Raw genomic sequence first — 15,350 nt, 5'->3', positions numbered from 1 at the left:
TGAGACATCTCCACATCTGGGCTACAAATGTGTGTGAGGTAGGTATAGCTGGGTGAAAAAAATCTGCAAACTAAAGATTAGGTCTTGTCGCTAAGTAACAAATAGCTGCACACCTGTCATATGCTTTTAAAGTATCCCAAAGGCTGCACTCTTAGTATTTCAGAAGCTTCTCTGGGTTGATGCCCCCTGTGCTGATAACGCATTTGCTGTTAACCTGGGTCTCTGGTGTTACCGTCTGTGGGCTTGTCTGCCTCTATCTTTATGTGTCTCTCCCTGCTTTTTTCTTTTTGGTTCACCTTTCCACTTTTAGTCTCTTTTCCGTAACAGAGACCTACTATTATTTTGTTCTTATTGATTTATCAATAATTGACTACACTAATGGAAGAGTTTTGCATTCCCTTAATTTTATTTATTGATTTTGTTGGCGTCGCCCCGCGGCAGGTGGGATCCTAGTTCCCCAACCAGGGATTGCCCCCGCGTACCCTGTAGTGGAAGTGGGGAGTCTTAACTACTGGACCGCCAGGGAAGTCCCATTCCCTTAATTTTCAAAGCAAACAAATGGGATATCTGTTATCAAGGGGTAAAAACTAAATGAGATCGCATTGCCTTTAAAGTGATGTTGCCCTTTGAGGTTTTGTGAGGGGGTCTTTTCTTTCCCCTTTTCCCTAGATAGAAAAATCTTTGGGGGAAAATTGTTACAGGGATTATTAGGGTATGGCTAGTCATTTTTTAAGTTATATTTTCTATGAAGTTTGAACCTGGTTCCTCCTTCTTAGTTACAGAAATAAAGGAAATGGTTATATTTCATCGGAAGTGTTAAGACCCAGTTAGTGTGGAAAACCCTCGAGATCACCTTTGCCCTGTGTCCTGTTCCTCCCCCGACACTCTGTCCCCGTCTCTCCAGTTTTTGCAAAGCCTCAGGGACTGACATGGCCTTCTTTCAGGTCATCTATTTTTGCTTTGTTTTTGTGGGTGTGTTTTCATTAAAGTATAACATGCGTACAAAAAAAGGCACAGGTCATAAATATACATTGGGTTGGGTTTTCTCAAAGTGAACTTCCCATGTCATCGCTACCCAGATCAAGACCTGGAACCTGACCAGCATCCAGACACCATTCCTCCTACATGCCCGCCCACCCAGTCACCTCCCCCTCCTCCCCAGGTGAACACAATCCTGAATCCTAAGCCATACACTCATTTTGCCTGTTTGGGGGCTTTGTGTAAGTGGAATCATCCCATATGTATTACTCTGTGTCTGGTGTCCTTAAGTCGACGTTATGTTGGGGAGATTCATCTGTGTGTTGCAAGTAAGTAGCATTCGTTTATTTCATTGCTGTATTATATTTCCATTGTGAGAACACACCACAATTTGTTTATCCACTCTACTGTTGATGAGCATTGGAGTATTTCCAGTTTGGAGATAATACAAGTTCTTGTACATGTCCTTTGGTACATGTATATATGCACTTCTTTTCAGTATATACCTAGGAGTGAAATTGCTTGCATAGGATTTACACATATTCAACTTTAGCAGAGACTGTGAACCAGTTTACCAAAGTGGTTGTAACAAGTACCCACCTGCAATGGATGAGTTGCTTCCCATCCTTTCTAGCACTTGATATTGTCTTTTTAATTTTAGCTGTTCTGGTAGGCGTATAGTGGTCCCTCTTTGTGGCTTTAATTTGCATTTTCTTGGTAACTGATAATGTCGAGCACCAATGTTTAATGGTTTTTAGATATCCTCTTTTGTGAACTTCCTTTCCAGATCTTTGCCCATTTTTCTGTTGGGTTGTCTGTCTTGTTAATTTGTAGAAGTTAGTTATGTATGGAGAGGAGCCCCTTGTTGCATATATGTTTTACATATATTCTCTTTGTCTTTTGATGAATGGTGCTTAATTTTAATGGGGTTCAATCATTTCCTTTACGATCCTATTAAAGAAACCTCTGCCTCTATCATAAAGATGTTCTTCCATGTTACACTCCAGAATCTTTAGATCTACATTTAAATATACAGCCCATCTGGAATTGATTTTTATGTAAGGTTTGAGGTGGAGTTCAAGATTCATTTTCAGATGTGTGTATATGTGTGTGTGTATGTATGTATGTACGTGTGTGTGTATATATATTGTACGTGTATGTATGCACACACTCATATATAATCTCTAGACCATTGGGTTTTATTTTTTGTTGTATCTTGTTTTGGTTTTTGCTTATTTTTTTATAATGAACTTTTCTATTAGAATAGTTTTTGATTTCCAGAAAAGTTGCAAAGATAGTACAGAGAGTTCCCATGTACGCTTTACCCATTTTTCCTGTTCTCATCATCTTATGTCACTATAATACTTTTGTCATAGCTAAGGAATCAATGTTGATACATTCTTACGAACTAAAATCCATACTTTATTCAGAGCAGGACCATTAGATTTTGACCAGTGGAAGTGCTAGTGAGGCATGCTTTGAGACCACATCCTGTTAACTTAACCTTCAGTAACAAAGTCCCCTGGAGTGACCTGTCTTTGGTCTCAGCCTAAGCTGGAAAACTCAGCAGGGCTCAAGTGGTGTGACCGTAGGTCCCATGAGATCACTGGGAAGAAAGAATGGAAATCCTGCAGTTAAAGGCCCTCTAGGTTTGTTGTTAGCTTAAACTCTCATCTCTAGTTTATTTAAAATTCTGTCTGAGTTTTAAAGGTACAATGAGTAGTCTTCTCCTTGAGTCCTACAGGACTTTAGTTTTGTAATTTCTAACCAAAGTTTAAAATACTTTGGTGATGAATAGTTTTTTATTTTTAATCACCATGCCTAATATTACATCCCCAGGACTTACTTATCTTATAACTAGAAGTTTGTACCTTTTGAACCCTCTTTAGCCATTTCACCCACCCTCCAGCCTCCACCTTTGACAACTACTCTGTATCTAGGAGTTTGGTTTTCTAATTTTTTGAGGAACCTCCATACTGTTTCCCATAGTGGCTGCACCAATTTACATTCCTACCAACAGTGCACGAGGGTTCCCTGTTTTCCACATCTTTGCTCACACTTGTTATTTCTTATCTTTTTGATAATAGCTATTCTAACAGGTGTGAGGTCTCATTATAGTTTAGATTTGCATTTCCTTGATGTTGAGTGATGTTGAGCATCTTTTCATATACCTGTTGGCCATCTGTATGTCTTCTTTGGGAAAATGTCTATTCAAATTTTCTCCCCAATTTTTTTATTCGGATTGTTTGCTTTTTTTGTTACTAAGTTGTATGAGCTCTTTATATATTTTGGATATTAACCCCTTATCAGATACATGATTTGCACATATTTTCTCCTGTTCAGTAAGTTGCCTTTTTTTTTTTAATATAAATTTATTTATTTATTTATTTATTTATTTATTTGTGGCTGCGTTGGGTCTTCGTTTCTGTGCAAGGGCTTTCTCTAGTTGTGGCAAGCGGGGGCCACTCTTCATCGCAGTGCGCGGGCCTCTCACTGTCGTGGCCTCTCTTGCTGCGGAGCACAGGCTCCAGACGCGCAGGCTCAGTAGTTGTGGCTCACAGGCCCAGTCGCTCCGCGGTACGTGGGATCTTCCTGGACCAGGGCTCGAACCCGTGTCCGCTGCAAGTAAGTTGCCTTTTTATTTTATTGATGGTTTCCTTTGCTACACAGAAGCTTTTTGGTTTGATGTAGTCCCTCTTGTTTATTTTTGCTTTTGTTGCCTTTGCTTTTGGTGTCAAATCCAAAAAATCACTGTCAAGGAGCTTACTTGCCTATGTTTTCTTCTAGCTAGGAGTTTTACGGTTTCAGGTCTTACATTCAAGTCTTTAATCCATCATGAGTTAACTTTTGTGTATGTTGTAAGGTAATGGTCCAGGTTAATCTGATAAACAGCTTTGTAGAGAGTCAATGTTACTGATAGATGCCATGGGGAAGGAGACCCCAAGGTGCCCCTTTGGCCTTGGACGTGAGTGTGTAGAGAGCTCTATGGCTGATCTAGTCTTGTCTCCCCTCTTCAGCTCGGGCCTGGGGAATGTCACCGTGACCCTTAGTTCTGAGGAAGGGAGGACAGAGAGCCCTTGATACCTCCAGACCTTTTACTGCCGGCTCCCCTCTACGACCTGCCCCTTCTAGACTTCACCGTCACAAACTTCAGCGGTGCTAGCATACTTCAAAGTGTCCCTGACTGTCTTAACTGTTTTTACTTTTCCACTTAAAGTGCAGAATAAGCCCCAGTCACCATCTTTCACTTTGACAGCAGACATTTAAATTAAAGCGAGAAAGCAAGGAAGGCCAGCCAGCCCCATTAATATTTTATGAAATATTCATTGTTCTTTAACCTGGCCATAACCCCTGTCCTGGACGACGCGTTTATAGCTGACATACTGACCCCAGGATGCACACACGCACACGCGCCGTTTTGTCTCTGTCCTGCTTCTCTTCAGTACCCTGAGCTCCCGACACTCTGCCAGCCCAGTTGTCTTCACCAGTGCCAGAAGTTCACCAAAAGAAGAACTGCATCCTGCCACCTCCTCGCAGCTCGTTCCTCCCTTCTCATCTTCCTCCTCCTCCGGTCCTAGGACTTTCTACCCTCGCCAGGGCGCTACTAGCAAGTACCTAATTGGATGGAAGAAACCCGAAGGAACCATAAACTCTGTGGGATTTATGGACACAAGAAAGTAAGGATTCTTTTGCTTCTCTTGCTGGGTTTTTTTTGTTTGTTTTGTTTTTTGTTTTGTTTTTTGCGGTACGCGGGCCTCTCACTGTTGTGGCCCCTCCCATTGCGGAGCACAGGCTCCGGAAGCGCAGGCTCAGCGGCCATGGCTCACGGGCCCAGCCGCTCCACGGCATGTGGGATCCTCCCGGACCGGGGCACGAACCCGTGTCCCCTGCATCGGCAGGCGGACTCTCACCCACTGTGCCACCAGGGAAGCCCTCTTGCTGGGTATTTTGCTTTTAACATGACAGAGAACAGAAAAGCTTGGGGCAATTTCCTACAAGAGAGGAGGCCGGGCTAGGGGCTAGGAAGAGGGTGGTTTGGTAGGGAGATTTTTTTTTTTTTCCCCTAAGTGAAACTTGTCTTAAATTGTTTCTCTGACACATTCCTTAAATAAGATAGATTGCAAAACATTCAGATTTGAGAATCTTAAGTCTCCTAGGAAAGAGTATGTCTGAAGAACAAACTTCAGAATAATCGTCCCTCTGGTGCTAAGACCACACTTGTCCCTTTGATGCTATTAATCACAGCCTTCCCATGCAATTCCTAAATGGGCCAGGAGGCACCAGAGGGACTGTTAGAAAGTAAGTGACCACCTCTGAACATAAAGAACTTTTTGACAAAAAAAATAAACGATTCAGTCAATGACTTTGTTTTTGTTTGTACCAGGATTGCATTTGGGCTTCATACCCTGTGGGCTTTTATTAATAAGTCTGTCGCTAATTTTGACTTAATGTAGTTAATAGTTTCCTATGAAAGAGTGATTTATTCTTCAGGCTTTTTATTTTGTATTTCAAATTGGTCTTGTTTCTCTAACAAGCATTTATCTGAGTAGATTCTAATGTAATTGAACAGAAGTGATTCTCCTTTTCTCTCCTTTAATAGCTGTCCATTGACTTACCTCTTTCAGAGCCCATCGTGCCCTTGAGTCAACCTTGTCGACTTAACTTCTACCCTCTCTTCCTCTTCTTTCAAGGCGTCATCAGAGTGATGGCAATGAAATAGCCCACACCAGGCTGCGTGCCTCAACCAGGGACCTCCGGGCATCCCCAAAGCCAACCTCCAAGTCCACCATTGAGGAGGATCTCAAGAAACTCATCAATCTGGAAAGCCCAACTCCTGAATCCCAGAAGAACTTTAAGGTACAGGGTAGAACTTGGGGTAAATAGCAGTTAGAGAGAGACCAAACGGGGCAGTTGCACCCTCCAGGAAGTGGTGGTTCCAGGCTCCTCTTCATCAGACCCCACTTCCCGCCATCAGCTGACTGTCCCAGTAATTGGTTCACATGTTTTCCAGATGCTCTGTCGCTGCAGCCACATCTCTTGAGTCGTGTTTATATTAACCTGTCCCTACCCCCATGGCTTTTTTCTTCCAGTGTATCCTACTTACAGTGCACAGGCTACACTTTCTTGACATTATTACTCAGATGACATTGCTTCTCAGAACTCTGCAGAGACACCCATGGCTCCCTTGTCAGACAGAAAGTTTTCTGAAAGGGCTTTAGCGCTTTCTGTCCGAAGGGTCCTCGTCCTCCTTCCACAGTAGCCCCCAGTGTGTTTCCTGCCCTGGGTGTGTCCACGGCACCCTGCACTCTGGCCTTGCCTCTGCCCCCTGCCCCTGGCCAGGCAGACCTACCAGCCACACACTGCATGCTGTTTAGTCCAGCAAACATAAGTCTGCACGTTTACCTTCAGAACTTCCCAGATTCTCTTCACTTCGTAAAGCCTTCTCTCCACTCTCAGAATTCCAGACTAGAAATGCCTTCTCTGGAACCCAGCCACCCTCCCCGTCAAGTCCCGAGAACTTGCTCAGAGTTGGTGGGTATGTTGGTGGCCAGACTCCTGCATGACCACGAGGAAGGGTTTGTTCTGCTCCCCTCAGCTTGGGGACCCTTGAAGCCCACCTAAGGCTCTCTGCTTTCTTGTCCTCTAAAATGTGCAGTCTCACGCTCCCAGGCTCAGAGCTAGTGTTGGCTTAGCTGGGCCCAAAGGTATTTCACGCCAAGCGTTTGGTATTCCTGTCTGCAGTGTACCGGGTGGCCCCAAGAGAAGGGAGTCCACCCCCCAGAAGGTCATGGCTACAAACTTTAATGTTTTCTGTTCTCTGTGTTCTTAGTTAAATGATTTGTAGTCTCTTGGAAGTGACTAGAAAGCTTAATTTAAGAAGACCTTTGAGAACTGATTGAAAATGGAAGCTGACCTATTCCCTTAACCACTCACCATCCTCAGACTGTGATCAGAGGGTGAGAGACACGCTCAGCTGGATGAGCTGTGTGGCCTTGTCTCATCCAGGCTTTCTCGTCACCATTCTAGTTTATGTGCACACGTACATGCCTCTGTGTATGCGTGTGCCACACGTGTGTGTGCATCTTCCTTCAGACAGGTCAGATATACCTCCTAAACTTACAAATCAACATTTACAGAGATGAGATGTGCTCCAGAGACCATTCTGGAGTTTTGCTGAGAAATCAATGAGTTATAAACATTAACATCATAAATCATTTTAAAGACTTGCCATTCTGGACTTCTGTAATTTCTATTTTATAAGCCAGCGCTTGACAGTTCTGACTCATCACCCAGGGCACAAATGGTTTCCTTAGCAACCTTGCAAAAGATAGTACTTGAAACTTCTTTCTTTATCCATCAAAAACCAAAGAGGTATATTAAAATTTTTAACTACCAGTTTCAAAACAAAAATTATTTCAGATTTTTCCTTTGAGGTTAGAGGAAAATAAAACCTGCCCTGAAAGGAATCTTTCCACCAATTCTTAGTTTAACATTTTTGGAAAGGAGCAAGCTCAGAGCTTTCATCCTTTTGATTTACTCATGCAGTGGAAATAATTGAAAGCAAATGTCTGTCTTGCCCTTATTCAGGCCTTGGCTTTTATTTCCAAAGTGAATTACTTTAACATTCCTTTTTGAAATAGGAATGCACATTCTTTATGTTGTGACTATATTACCGTGAGACCCTCTGCAAAGAAAATGCTTCTGCTGGCTAAACTATTATGGTGAAAAGGCTGGAAGCAGGAGCTGGAAATATGCTCTGTTTTCTCTCTCGTTTCATCCTTTTTGGTTTGGTTTCAGATGAGTTCAGCTAAGTAGCTCTGTGTGTCTTGTGAGACTCATCATCTGAATGGCTGTGCCTCTGCTGTGTCAGTAAGGCTAACATGCCCTTGCGAGGTCTTCCAGGCCATGCCTGGCTCAAGGCTCCGAGCCACTGCATCAGGCTTCAGGGTACAAGGAGTAGCTTGCTTCGGGCTGTGATACTTGGAAACCACTCACGCCACATTGGCTTTCTCAGATAGCAAGTGCTACCAGTGAGCCATCATGAATAGCAAATGACGGGGTTATTCCCCGGCTCGTTTGCCAGCAGAGTGAGATATCTGCTGCAGGACGTGGCAGGGCTCTGCTGGGCAGGCTGGAGCTGAGAGGTGGGTGGCTGCAGGGCCCCGCGCAGCTGCTGTGGAACTCGTATCTCAAGGAAAAGGGCAGAGCTATTAACGTTGTATGAACCCTCATTGGCAGGCAGAGCTGGGATCACTGTATTCTCCCCGAGGGCTGCATGAGTCTGGCAAGTGAACAGACAGTAAGTAGTGCAAACTGAGAGCCTTGCTCTCCAGCCAGTACTCTCAGATACAGACCAAAGGAAGAGGCTTCATGCGGCTCTAGTGTTTAGGAAGAGCCGATACTCGCTTATTGCAAGTGCAGGTAACCCGTTTCACTGAGAGCCAGGAGGAGTGAAAAGAGTGAGGAGGGGAAGGAGACGGACCTGAAGCAAGACGCCCCCTCTCTAGGCCTTGCTTCTCAGCTTTGAAACAAAAGACCAGACTAGATCAATGGTGCCCAAATGATTTTAAAGTTCAGGAACCCTTGTCTTCCTAATACAGTTAGTTACACATGGCAGCCCAACATGTAGAACTAAGAAAGCAGAACTTCTCCAAGGGGAGGGGTGGGGTGCCTTGGGCTCTTGGGTCCCACCTGAACATCTCCTCTCCCCAGGCAGTGATGCTGGGAGGAGCCCTTAGGGCTCCTTGGAACACGGTTGAGATCCCCTTCCTGGTGCTCTAAAATCCCTTCCAAGTCTGCCACCCATCGTATTGTGGTTCTTTCCCAGGGTGTGGCAGCACAGGGCAGCACCACTCAGCGATCTCAGGTATGACCTGCAAGGAAGACAGAGGGTGCCCTAGGGGACTGGATAGGTGCACATACCTTTAAGACTGGAGTTGAAGAGGGCTGCGGTCAGGAGCCGTCCCAACGTGCTTGGCCCAGGCTAGGTCCTACTATTTTTTAACGGATAGAAAGCATCTAGGTAGATTGCTTCCTTCCTTCTCCTCCCCTGCCTCCCTTTAGTGCAGGATGTTATAACTGAATAAATCTCACTGCTCAAAGGATCTCTTCAAGGTAGCTGTTTACTACCTTGAAGTATATTAACATTTCCCAAAGAGGCTGAAACTAGAACTGGTGGAAAATCTCTCTCCTGTAAAACCATCAGGGTGGGGATAGTCACTGGAAAAGGAAGTCCCTTTGCCAAACCCAGATGTGCTAAAAATGATTGAGAGCAGTTTTTGAATAGAGAGATCTGAAATCTGGTCTAGTAGGCAGGAGCCTTATGTGACAGTCCTAGAACCTTGCAGGTGGAGGGAGGTGACTTTTTTTGTGGTACGCGGGCCTCTCACTGTTGTGGCCTCTCCCGTTGCGGAGCACAGGCTCCAGACACACAGGCTCAGCGGCCATGGCTCACGGGCCCAGCCGCTCCGCGGCACGTGGGATCCTCCCGGACCGGGGCACGAACCCGCGTCCCCTGCATCGGCAGGCGGACTCTCAACGACTGCGCCACCAGGGAAGCCCTTTTTTTTTTTTTTTTTAAATTTACAATTAGCAAGCCATTTAACCTCTCTAATGCCCACTCTTCTGTGTGAAGTGAGAAGGGAAATCATTTCCATACCAAGTCGCCTCCCACTTAAAGACTCACAAAGCATTTATCACAACAGCTTAGTTTTCAAGGTAAGCACGTATGTACTTTGGGCTTAACTCATTGTGAATTTTAAAAAGTGAACACAGTTGGCTACACCTGGGGCTCATTTACAATGCATTTGATTAGTAATTTTTTCATATTTATGCTGCAGCTGTGCATACCACACTGTGGGTAGCTTTGACTTGATCAACCCTTGGCTTGTTGGACCGGAAGCATGTTAGACCTCAGAACCCATGAATGAGTCTGAGCATCAGATCTGTTCTCAGCCTCCTAGATGGAGGCATTGCCATATCATTCTCTCTCTATCCCTTCAAAGTGTCATGGAAAGTTTCACAGTGGCTTCCTGCCAGCAGTGACTCAGCCCTCCTACTCACATCCTCACCTGTTCTCCAAATTGTTCTCCCTGCCAAGGTGAACCGTTAACTAAGAAGAACTAAATAAGGATAACTCTGTTTTTTGTTGTTGTTGTTTTTGTTTTGTTTTTTTGCGGTACGCGGGCCTCTCACTGTTGTGGCCTCTCCCGTTGCGGAGCACAGGCTCCGGACACGCAGGCTCAGTGGCCATGGCTCACGGGCCCAGCCGCTCCGCAGTATGTGGGATCTTCCCGGACCGGGGCACGAACCCGCATCCCCTGCATCGGCAGGCAGACTCTCAACCACTGCGCCACCAGGGAAGCCCCAGGATAACTCTGTTAATGGACCGCATACTCTGTTGGCTTGCAGGATGCTGGATATTTCAATATCGTTAACGTGTCTGTTTTTTCTCCATGAATGGAATTCTCAAAAGCTTGCTATTTGTAGAAAAATCTCAAATAAAACTCAAATCTGGTCACAAAGGCAAAAGACATTAACAAGAGATACAGCTATTAGAGCTTTTGTCATTTATATATAACTGTATAAATACTTATCACTTATAAAGATGACTTCCCTATTTTTATTTCACGAATAGAAATCCATCTAAAAAAATAAATTATCTCCCAAGCTCATTAAATATAATATTAGTAGTTAATGCTTTCAAAAGCCACCTATTATTTGGGTGAATATATTGTGATGATCAAAGGCTCTTGTTGCCTGGCAAACATGCAATCGCTTGACAAGCTTCTGAGGATACCTTCCCGGCACCATGGCTGTTTCGCTGGGGACCGTAACATTATTTCGTAACACCACTGATAACGTACTGTTGTGCTCAGTCCAGTGTTTCATGGAATCCTCATAATAATCCTGAGAGGTGAACCCCATTTCATAGACGAGGAACTGGGCTCAGAGCAATAACATGATTTGGTCAAAGACACGGGATTCAAATAAAACCCATATTTGTCTGATCCTAAAGTCTTGTTAACCATGACACGATAGTGATGAATCTGCTTAATCCCACATCTGGATTTTGTACTGAGCACTGATCAGCTGCAGCCAGCATGCTGGGCTGTGAGGATGCGGCGCCCGGAACTCCTGTTTTAGCCCTTAAGGATGTAGACAATGATGGTGGACCTTGAGGCTTCCCTGTTGGGCTCCAGGATCTGAAAGGTTGTGTCTACCAGAGTGATTTTGTTAACGCACCCATCCTCCGCCCCCGGTCTTGGGTGTGTGACCCAGAAGATTGACTTTCTGTTGTCTTGACTCTGTTTTTCAGTTCCACGCGCTCTCCTCTCCTCAGTCTCCCTTTCCCACCACTCCCACCTCAAGGCGGGCCTTGCACAGAACGCTGTCCGATGAGAGTATTTACAGCGGCCAGAGGGAGCACTTTTTCACCTCAAGGGCTTCGCTTCTGGACCAAGCCCTGCCCAACGATGTCCTCTTCAGTAGCACCTACCCTTCTCTCCCCAAGTCTCTTCCATTGCGGAGGCCTTCTTACACCTTGGGAATGAAGTCGTTGCACGGTAAGTGTGTCTTCAGCTGCAGCTGAACAGCCCTGCTGATGATGGCCAGTGTCCGCAGACACTTGCCACTCGGTTTGCTCAAGAATGAGAATTACAGGAAGTCCTGCTTGCTTGCTCCGATTATCTGGGCTCACCACCCCTCCCTCATTCAGCCTCTCACCTGGAATCCCAGACCACAGGCATTGAGCCTCACCAGACCGCAAGAGTCATCTAGGATGCTTGGTTTATTTTTTTCCAGTTGAGGTGTAATTGACATATAACATTATATTAGTTTCAGATTAAGATTTACTTTTGTAGCAGCTTTCAAATATGCAGTACAGTATTAACAATAGTCGCCATGCTGTATATCCCCATGACTCATTTATTTTATAACTGGAAATTTGTACCTTTGACTCCCTCCAGCATCTTTCACTACCCCCACCCTACTTCTGGCAACCACCAGTCTGTTATCTGTATCTATGAGCTCAAATTTTTTTTTTTTTTAGATTTCACATATAAGTGAGATGGATCATACAGTATTTGTCTTTCTCTCACATTTTTCAATTAGCACAGTGCCCTCAAGGTCCAGCCATGTTGTTGCAAATGGCAACATTTCATTCTTTTTTAAATTAATTTATATTGGAGCATAGTTAATTTACAATGTTGGGTTAGTTTCTGCTGTACAGCAAAGTGAATCAGTTCTACATATACATGTATCCACTCTTTTTTAGATTATTTTCCCATATAGGTCATTACAGAGTATTGGATAGAGTTCCCCGTGCTATACAATAGGTTCTTAGTAGTTATCTGTTTTATATATAGTAGTATGTATATGTCAATCCCAATCTCCCAATTTATCCCTCTTCCTCCTTTTCCCCCTGGTAATCATAAGTTTGTTTTCTACATCTATGACTCTAAATTTTCATTCCTTTCTTATGGCAGAGTAATATTCCATTGTGTGTGTGTCCACATTTTCTTTATCCATTCGTCCATCAGTGGACACTAAGGTGGCTTCCATGTCTTGGCTATTGTAAATATGCTGCAGTGAACATGGGGGTGCACATATCTTTTTGAGTTAGTGTTTTCTATTTCCTTGGTTAAATACCCAGAAGTAGAATTGGTGGATCATATGGTAATTCTATTTTTAATTTTTTGAGGACCCTCCATACTGTTTTCCATAGTGGTTGCACCAATTTACATTCCCATGAACAGTGCACAAGGGCTCCCTTTTCTCTACATTCTTACCAACAATTGTTATTTGTTGTCTTTTTGATAATAGCCATTCAACAGTTATGAGATAACATCTCAATAGGTTTCGATTTGCATTTCCTGGATGATGAGTGATGTTGACCATCTTTTCATATACCTGTTGGCCATCTGTATGTCTTCTTTGGGAACACGTCTATTCAAATCTTCTACCCATTTTTTACTCGGATTGTTTGCTTTTTTGCTATTGAGTTGTATGAGTTCTTTACATATTTTGGATATTAACCCCTTATCAGATATGTGATTTGCAAATATCTTCTCCCATTCGGTAGGTAGCCTTTTCATTTTTTTGATGGCTTCCTTTGCTGCACAGAAGCTTTCTAGTTTGATGTAGTACCACTTGTTTATTTTTCCTTTTGTTGCTTTTGGTGTCAGAACCAAAAAATCATCACCGAGACTTATGTCAAGGAGCTTACCATGTATGTTTTCTTCTAGGATTTTTATGGTTTCAGGTGTTACACTCAAGTCTTTAATACATTATGAGTTAACTTTTGCATATGGTGTAAAATAGTGGTCCACATTCATTCTTTTGCATGTAGCTGTCCAGTTTTCCCAACACCATTTATTAAAAAGATTGTCCTTTCCCCATTGTATATTCTTTCCTCCTTTGTCATAAATTTATTGATCATATATGTGTGGGTTTATTTCTGGGCTCTCTATTCTGTTCCATTGATCTATGTGTCTATTTTTATGCCAATACCATACTGTTTTATTGTACCTCTGTAATAAAATTTGAAATCAGGAAGCATGATGCCTCCAGTTTTTTGGTTCTTCTCAACACTGATTTGGCTATTCAGGGTCTCTTGTGGTTCCGTACAAATGTTAGGATTGTTTATTCTATTTCTGTAAAATATGCCATGGGAATTTTGATAGGGATTGCTTTGAATATGTTGATGGCTTCGGTGGTATGGACATTTTAACAGTATTCTTCTAATCCGTGAGCATTGAATGTCTTCATTTATTTGTGTCTTCGTCAGTTTTTCCATTAATGTCTTGTATTTTTCAGTGTACAGGTCTTTTACCTCCTTGGTTAAATTTATTCCTAGGTGTTTTATTCTTTTTTGTATATGGGATTTTCTTAATATATCCTTTTGATAGCTTGTTGTTAGTGAATAGAAACAACAGGTTTTTTTGTATTGATTGTGTGTCTTACAACTTTCCTGAATTCTTTGATTAGTTCTAATAGTTTTTTGGTGGAGTCTTTAAGGTTTTCTATATATGACATGTTATCTGCAAATAGTGACAGTTTTACTCCTTTTCTGATTTGGATGCCTTTTATTTATTTTTCTTGCCTAACTGCTCTGGGTAGGACTTCCAATACTTTGTTGAACAAAAGTGGTGAGAGTGGGCATCCTGTCTTGTTCCTGACCTTAGAGCTTTCAGCTTTTCAAACTTGAGTATGGCATCACCTGTGGGCTTGTGATATATGGTTTTTATTATGATGAGGTATGTTCCCTCAATACTCACTTTGTTCAGAGTTTTTATCATAAATGGATGTTGAAAATGTAAAATGCTTTTTCTGCATCTACTGAGATGATTATATGATTTTTATATTTCATTCTGTTAATGTGGTTTTTCACATTGATGAACCATCCTTACATCCCTGGAATGAAACCCACTTGAACATGGTGTATGATCCTCTTAACATATTGTTGAATTAGGTTTGCTAATATTTTGTTGAGGGGTTTTTCATCCATGTTTTTAGGGATATTGGCCTATAATTTTCTTTTCTTGTGGCATCCTTGTCTGGTTTCCATATCAGGGTAATGCTGGCCTTGTAAAATGTGTTTGGAAGGGTTCCCTCCTCTTCTATTTTTCTGGAAGAGTTTGAGAAGGAATGGTATTAAATCTCCTTTGAATGTTTGGTAGAATTCATCAGTAACTTCCATTGTTGGGAGATTTATGATTACTGATTCCATCTCCTTACTAGTAATTTGTCTGTTCAGATCTTCTATTTCTTCATGATTCAGTCTTGGTAGTTGTGTGTTCCATTTCTTTGAAGTTGTCCAGTTTGTTGGCATATGACTGTTTATAGTAGTATCTTACGATCCCTTGTATTTCTGTGGTATCAGATGTAACATCTCCTCTTTGATTTCTGATTTTGAGTCCTTCTTTTCCTGAGTGTAGCTAAAGGTTTATCAATTTCGTTTATTTTTTTTTTTCAAAGAACCAGCTCCTAGTTTCATTGACATTTTCTGTTCTCTTTTTAGTCTTTCATTTATTTTGCTCTGATCTTTGTTATTTCCTTCCTTCTACTAATTGTGGGCTTCAATTCTTCTTTTCCTAGTTTCTTGAGAGGTAAAATTTGGTATTTTGAGACCATTCTCATTCCTTGATGTAGGCATTTATTGTTATGAACTTCCCTCTTAGAATTGCTTTTGCTGCATCCCATAATTTGGTATGTTGTATTTCCATTTTCAATTGTCTGAAAGTATTTTTTAAGTTTCTCTTGCTTTCTTCTTAGATCCATCGGTTGTTCAGTAGCATGTTGTTTGTTTAATCTCTACCTATTTGTGAATTTTCCAGTTTTCTCCTGTAATCAATTTCTGGTACATACCACTG

The 15,350-nt window shown here is 42.5% G+C and overlaps 1 protein-coding gene across 14 annotated transcripts in view; it reads left to right on the top strand.

Annotated features, from left to right (window-relative positions):
- Window positions 1-15,350, top strand: part of SIPA1L1 (signal induced proliferation associated 1 like 1) — a 522,661-nt gene that overhangs the window by 485,839 nt on the left and 21,472 nt on the right. For all 14 annotated transcript variants that reach the window (XM_073800311.1, XM_073800310.1, XM_073800309.1 and 11 more), the window contains 3 exons: window positions 4,422-4,655; window positions 5,670-5,835; window positions 11,297-11,543. In XM_073800311.1, the coding sequence (XP_073656412.1) occupies window positions 4,422-4,655; window positions 5,670-5,835; window positions 11,297-11,543 (647 nt within the window). The remainder of the gene's footprint in view (window positions 1-4,421; window positions 4,656-5,669; window positions 5,836-11,296; window positions 11,544-15,350) is intronic.

This window comes from Tursiops truncatus, chromosome 2, assembly GCF_011762595.2.
Source record: "Tursiops truncatus isolate mTurTru1 chromosome 2, mTurTru1.mat.Y, whole genome shotgun sequence".
NCBI classification, from domain to species: domain Eukaryota; kingdom Metazoa; phylum Chordata; class Mammalia; order Artiodactyla; family Delphinidae; genus Tursiops; species Tursiops truncatus.
The sequence above is the reverse complement of the archived record's forward strand: the minus strand, read 5'-3'. Positions and strand labels throughout refer to the sequence as shown.